We start from the raw sequence: 6,734 nt of genomic DNA on the forward strand, positions 1-6,734 counted from the left end.
CCGATTGCAGAAAAAAAAAACCCACACAAAGTTCAGTTGGTGGAGCAAGGTCAGTCAAAGTCGGAAATTGCTGAACAAGTTCAACCATGAATGGCGAGTAGTTTGATAAGGTATCCGGCCATAACAATATGGAATCATAAGAACATTAATTTTATGAATTACCAAAACAATTTCAAAACAATTATGCGGTTAAAACTTACATATTTCCTCTCTGTTTTTCAAAGCTTCGCAGGAGTCGGCCGTGCAATTATGCATTCAATTGATGCGGTACGTCGGCAGATGGCTGGTCAATCACCCCAAATACTAGTATCCGAATCCAAAACGCGAAAGCTTACAGTGAAAACAAATTGTAAATGGATGACAAATTAACACTGGTTAATAAGAACGTGGGGTATCTACCTTCAATTAACAAAGAAAGAAATTAAGAATAGAAGTATGTATGATTAAAAAAAATAATGTAAGTGTAAATCTAACAGAATGATAATTAATATGTGTGATGCAGTCATGAAAGATTAACCAACTGAATGAATGTCGAAGCCCATTATACATATATTCATGCCGGATTAAAAGGAATAACTTGATATTGATTAATAAGTGAACGAAGAAAAGAATGAAAGATAATTATGATGGTTTTTTTTCAAATCTTTTATTATCAATAACCTGAACATGTCATTTACATTCGCGTATACTGATGAAGCACGCTAGTATAGGACTATCCCTTTTACATTGACTTTGTTTATGTTAAAAAAATATATGATGTGTGTGTGACGGTCGCATGGAATTCTGAAGAAGAAAAAAGGAATATATGGCTTATATAGGCCTTAATTTTGTTTGATTATGGAGGACCATCGGAACGACTTTTACTCCATTATTGTGTTTCTAAAATATTCCAATATACTGGGCTGTATTTCACCGGTAGTGATAATTTATATATAAGGCCACAATTATAGCATTTCATTAATACATGCATATCATGAAAGTCTGTACCTACCTTATCATTAGGCTATAAGAGCAGAAAAAGAAAAAAGACATTTCCTTCCGAGCAGCTTTTTTGCTGCTCCGACCCAGGTGTAGAAAATCCCCCCCCCCCACACACACACACACTTTTCTCAATAGACGTGTACAAAAACGTAAAAATTTTCATCTTTCATTGGGGGCATCGTCAATCAGTCCTTCGACTTTCGGCGCAGTCCACCACCCCACATACGTTGTCGAACACATTTTAAGCCCTATCAGAAGACCTATCTATAATAGGGCCCTAAGTGTTGCACCATTGCTATATGGTACCGTATATGAAACCAAAACAATATTATAATATGATTAAAACACATCAATCACAATAAACTTTCTAAAACCTAATAAAATAATAATTTTCAAAATACGAACTTTTAGTTTATTTACCTAAACACAAATGATAGGCCTATACCTTCTGATCATCTGTGTATATGGAGCTCAGGATCTGACATAGATTACCTTTGAATTAAGTTAATATTCTACTAGATAACACTAGATATCGTTTCTTCCTATCAGCCGAGTCAAATAATAAAAATAAAATATAACATCATTGCCTCGGAACACACAGGCTTCAGAAATTATTAAGACCTATCGAGATAAAGATGTCGCACGAATTTCTTCACCTTCTCCTTGTAACGATCTTGTTTGCAACAAGCCAGGCGGCCGCTCCTCCCCTAGGTATGTGACGAATTGTTTTAATTAATGTCAGGGACGGCAAAAGATTTTTATATTTGTTATTTGTGTGTTTTTTTGTGAGGGGTGAGCAAGACGACTTAAAAAGGATGTCATGGTTGTTGTATTTTTTATCAGTTAAGTTGAAATATGGATATGATTATTGCATGTGTTACAGCTCTATGGTTTTTCTTAATTTCTCCATTTTCTCCCTTTTTATTTTGCTAAGGGGCACTCGCCCCCGTCCTCATCGGCGACACCCTGTTCAAGCAATCAAGTTTTAAAAAATACCCAAAACTGTCGATGATATATATAGGCATGCAGTTCGTATCACGTACACTGGAAAATTGTATTATTAAAATCAATTCTGTATTCTATAATTCCCACCAGGGTGTTTGATTTATGTTATATACTCCCGTCGGGGCTATAGTTTAATGATATGCCTATATAGGTGTTGATCGATGTGGTATTGAAATAACACATCCTATGTTACATATATTTTTTCCAACTCAATTTCATAATAGGACAAACAGACAATTTAAATTACATTTGAAATATACTGGCCACACAACAATTAGTTAAAACTTTATCCAATAATGGGAATAATGTGTGCTTTGGGTAAAAACTACACAGTGTTGGTTGAAAAGTACCCAGTGTTGGATATTTTTAACCAATATGTTGGGTGGACAGTATGTTGCCTTTAATTTCAAGAGTGTACACTAAAACAGATTGATAATGGAGGAAACCTTAAAATCCGTAAGTTGTAAATCAGGTTGAATAATTTGTGGTCATACAATTGCTCCTTGTTCCATCTAATTCTACCTCTCCCCTCTCCCATTTCCTCACTCGGCACCTCCCTCCAGGGCCCTGTTAATAATTTTTTTTTTTAAGGAGATGCTTTTTTGTGGAATATTTTCTATACAAATGAAGGTGATTATGGTCCCAAAATAATGACAAGCAAAAAAAAGTGATTTGGGTTAAATTTCGACTTTTTAGCATACCAACATGATATTCATCGAGGGTGGTGCTGCCTATGGCGTATAAACATGTGTCTTTCTTATCCTCATCTTTCTGTTATATTCCTTTTCGCAATGAGCAATGAACACTTTGTTTGAATAAAGATAGATAAACGTTAGATATAGGGTCTATCTCATGTGAAATCCAACAGATGGAATAGCAATATTTGATACCTGTTCAAACAACTAGTTAAACGATATGGATAAAATAATATATAGATTAAAAAAAAGGTCGACAATTTGATTGGCGCATATGAAAAAATGACATTAAATTCTTATGAATTTGGATCAGTCAGATAATACAATAGTATATACGAATTCATTATCATTGAATTAAAATTTATAACGTGATTTTATATACAACGATCACGATTTTCTTTATTGACAATAAGGTGTGGTATCAATATTGCACATCTTATATGATTTTGTTTTAATCTATTTAGTTTGACATATTTCATCTGATCTTGAATAAACTTTAATAAATTCATGATACAATATTGATAATTGAATTCAGCCGTGTGTATTGGGTCAAGGGTGCGTGTCGACGGGGTATTCAAAAAAGAAAAACAAAAGGAAAAAAGAGAGAGACAGGAAAACAATGAAACTTTATGGGGTAGATGAAAAGTATTCCACTGGCATAAACATTCGATAGATGCTCACTGTCACTGTTGCCCCAGGTGACGAAGTTTCTAGATTATCAACCAACAGGTGACATGAAATTTGCTCATGCGACAATTGCTTCGGTCTTAGAGGGTAAATGGTTAGAGTTAGGCATCCTTACTGGGATTGTAATAGAGTTTATGGTTCAGAATAATGTAAAGATAAGGATTAGGGTTTATTTTGTTTTAGAGGTTAGGTTTCATGTTTGGCTTATTGTGCAGATTTTCCATCGGAGCAATTGTCGCCAGATCAAATGTCATGGAACCATAAAACACCATTGCTCCAATGGATGAAAACTGTCCTTACCTACTCCTGTATATTTATTATCTTATCAAATAGAGCATTATGGTGCAAACAATGATCAGGTTACAGTGAGTGGAATATCTGCTGGAGCTTTCATGGCCGTACAGGTGCATGTCGCTTACTCCGCCTCCATCATGGGAGTGGGCGTGGTCGCAGGAGGTAAGTACTCATTGTATGGGTGTGGTCACTGAATAAGGCAAGTCTTTGGTTGTGGTGCACTGCCTATCAAGGGAAGTCAATGGCACGTACGCTTTAAAAACTGTGGTGTTAAAACTGACACCAGTTGACCACACCCTGAGGTGTTAACATTACACACTAGAGCTTGAACATAACACCAAAGAGTGTAAACAACCAAAGGTGTTGTAATAACACCTATAGGTGTTAACCTAAAACTGTCAATTTAACACCGGTGTAACATAACTGGTGTGGTCCTCTATGTACACCGGTTAACACCACAGTTTTTGCTGTGTAGTTGGTAGTATGTGATTTTTTTTTGCCGACAATTCATAATTCATGGAATTAATCATTTTGTCACATTACACTCCATTATGATTATTGTAACAGGTGATATTTAAAATCGTCCTTTGGATTATCAAAATTTGAAATTGGAGACGCTTCTCAAATGTAAGTTGTGTGGTGCATAAAATTCGACCGCACCATGCATGCAGTTCGGAGTCCGTCCATTACAACAGTGCATTATAGGTCGAATATTTTAAGTTAAGTCGGGGGGGGGGGGGGGTTGGACTGAACCATGCAAAACGTTTATTGTTAAATACACAGCAAAAACTGTGGTGTTAACCGGTGTATAGAGGACCACACTAGTTATTTTACACCGGTGTTAAATTAGTGGTGCTAGTTTTACACCTATAGGAGTTATAACAACACCTTTTGTTGTTACATTTACACTCTTTGGCGTTATGTTTATAATCTCTAGGGTGTAATTTTAACACCTCAGGGTGTGGTCCTCTATTAACACCAATTGGTGCCAGTTTTAACACCGCAGTTTTTAAAGTGTAACATATTTCTCCTACTTCGAATTCCCCCTATATCTAAAAAGATTTCTTTGTGCAAAGGTACCCATATTTTTCTACTTTCAATACCTTTTGTGAATGCAGGGGCAGATGAACGATTTGCGAAAAGCGGGTGCTGATTGGACATCAAATTGAGAAGCCCCCCCCCCAAAAAAAAAAAATAATAATAATAATAAATAGATAAATGAATGAATAAATGAATATATAAATGAGTAGATATATAAATGAATAAATAAATAAATGAATAAATAAATAAATTATTTAATTCATTGATAATAAGAGATGGAATCCAAAAAAATAATAAACAAATAAATAAGTGAATAAATATATAAATTATTAAATAAATGAATAAATAGATGAATAAATAAATAAATAAATGAACATATACATTAAATAAATAAATGAATAAATAAATGAATAAATAAATAAATGAATAAATAAATAAATTATTAAATTAATTAATAATAAGACATGGAATTCAAAAAATAATAAATGAATAAATAAGTGAATAAATATATAAATTATCAAATAAATGAATAAATAGATGAATAAATAAATGAATATATAAATGAATAAATAAATAAATGAATAGATAAATAAATCACTTAATTAATTAATAATAAGAGATGGAATCTAAAATAAAATAATAAATAAATAAATAAGTGAATAAATATATTAATTATCAAATAAATGAATAAATAGATGAATTAATAAATAAATAAATAAACAAATAAATGAATAATAAATAATTAAATGAATAAAGAAATAAATTATTTAATTAATTAATAATAAGAGATGGAATCCAAAAAAAATAATAAATAAATAAATAAGTGAATAAATATATGAATTATTAAATAAATGAATAAATGGATGAATAAATGAATAAACAAATAAATAAATAAATAAACAAATAAATAAATGGAATTAAACAGATTATATTATTTTGGTATAATTTCTACATTTTAGCATAACCTCATTTTCAAGAAGTGCAATACCATATAACATAGGCCCAGCATCCCCGCTTCAGCCATGGATAATTTAGCTTGTATGTTTGTGTGTCCTCACTCTCCGCAGGTCCTTACTGGTGTGCCCAGGGTAATCTACTTAAAGCTCTGGGTGAATGTATGGAGACCGGGGACATTAATGTAGACTATTTGGCTGGATTTCCAACTTCATACGCTTACAGCACGAGAACAATCGATGACCCAGTCAACATGATCAACGATAAAATATACGTCTTCGGTGGAACAAGAGATGGCGTCGTCAACCAAAGTGTGTATCACCAATGACATTCTCTTTATGTGTAAAATCTATATAAAAAAGAAAATGCTCGATAGTACATGAAATGTATGATAATACATTAAGCAGTTAAGAAATTCCCGTCTTTTGAGCATATGGACATTTTGGTTCGCATCTCATCGTCGGTAACGTTTAGGACGCTGGCAATTTATAGGCCACCCTCATCGTCAAGAAACAGAAATTCGTATGACGACTTCGTGACCGAGTTTTCTTCATTATTGGAATCTGTTATGATTGATCAACGCCAAGTCATCTTCATGGGAGATTTCAATATACATGTTGACGACAGAGATGGCAAGGACACGAAAACATTCTTCGATATTATGGATGTCTGGGATCTTCATCAGCATGTTGGAGTAGCAACCCATGAGGCTGGTCATACTCTCGATCTCTTGATTTCCAAGAAGTCTGACCATCCTATTCAGGACACTGACATTGTTTCAGGACTGCCCTCTGACCATTCTGCTGTTGTGACCACTCTACGTTTTGCACGTCCTAAGCATGTGAAAAAGCGTATTACTTGTCGAAAACTTCGAGACATTGACTTGAGTAAGTTCAAGATGGATCTACATGCTTCTCTATCTACCCTTTCAGAAGCTAAAGATGCATCAGAAATGGCTGAACAATATAACACTGTTCTAAAGGAGCTGATTGACGAGTATGCACCTGAGCAATCTACTCTAATCACAGTAAGACCTAAAGCACCTTGGTACACCAGTGAAGTTGATGAAGCGAAACG

At 33.8% G+C, this 6,734-nt stretch overlaps 2 protein-coding genes across 3 annotated transcripts in view; one reads left to right on the forward strand and one right to left on the reverse strand.

Annotated features, from left to right (window-relative positions):
- Positions 1 to 279, reverse strand: part of LOC121420367 (nuclear factor related to kappa-B-binding protein-like) — a 36,230-nt gene extending 35,951 nt beyond the window's left edge. For both annotated transcript variants that reach the window (XM_041614971.1, XM_041614970.1), the window contains exon 1: positions 201 to 279. The gene's annotated coding sequence lies outside the window, so the exon portion shown is untranslated. The remainder of the gene's footprint in view (positions 1 to 200) is intronic.
- A 1,279-nt stretch (positions 280 to 1,558) lies between these two features.
- LOC121420369 overlaps positions 1,559 to 6,734 on the forward strand; it is a 15,725-nt gene continuing 10,549 nt past the window's right edge. Inside the window, exons 1-3 of the mRNA XM_041614972.1 lie at positions 1,559 to 1,692; positions 3,702 to 3,824; positions 5,771 to 5,968. Coding sequence (XP_041470906.1) covers positions 1,617 to 1,692; positions 3,702 to 3,824; positions 5,771 to 5,968 — 397 coding nt within the window. The 5' untranslated portion in view covers positions 1,559 to 1,616. The remainder of the gene's footprint in view (positions 1,693 to 3,701; positions 3,825 to 5,770; positions 5,969 to 6,734) is intronic.

Source organism: Lytechinus variegatus, chromosome 8 (assembly GCF_018143015.1).
Source record: "Lytechinus variegatus isolate NC3 chromosome 8, Lvar_3.0, whole genome shotgun sequence".
Taxonomy (NCBI): Eukaryota; Metazoa; Echinodermata; class Echinoidea; order Temnopleuroida; family Toxopneustidae; genus Lytechinus; species Lytechinus variegatus.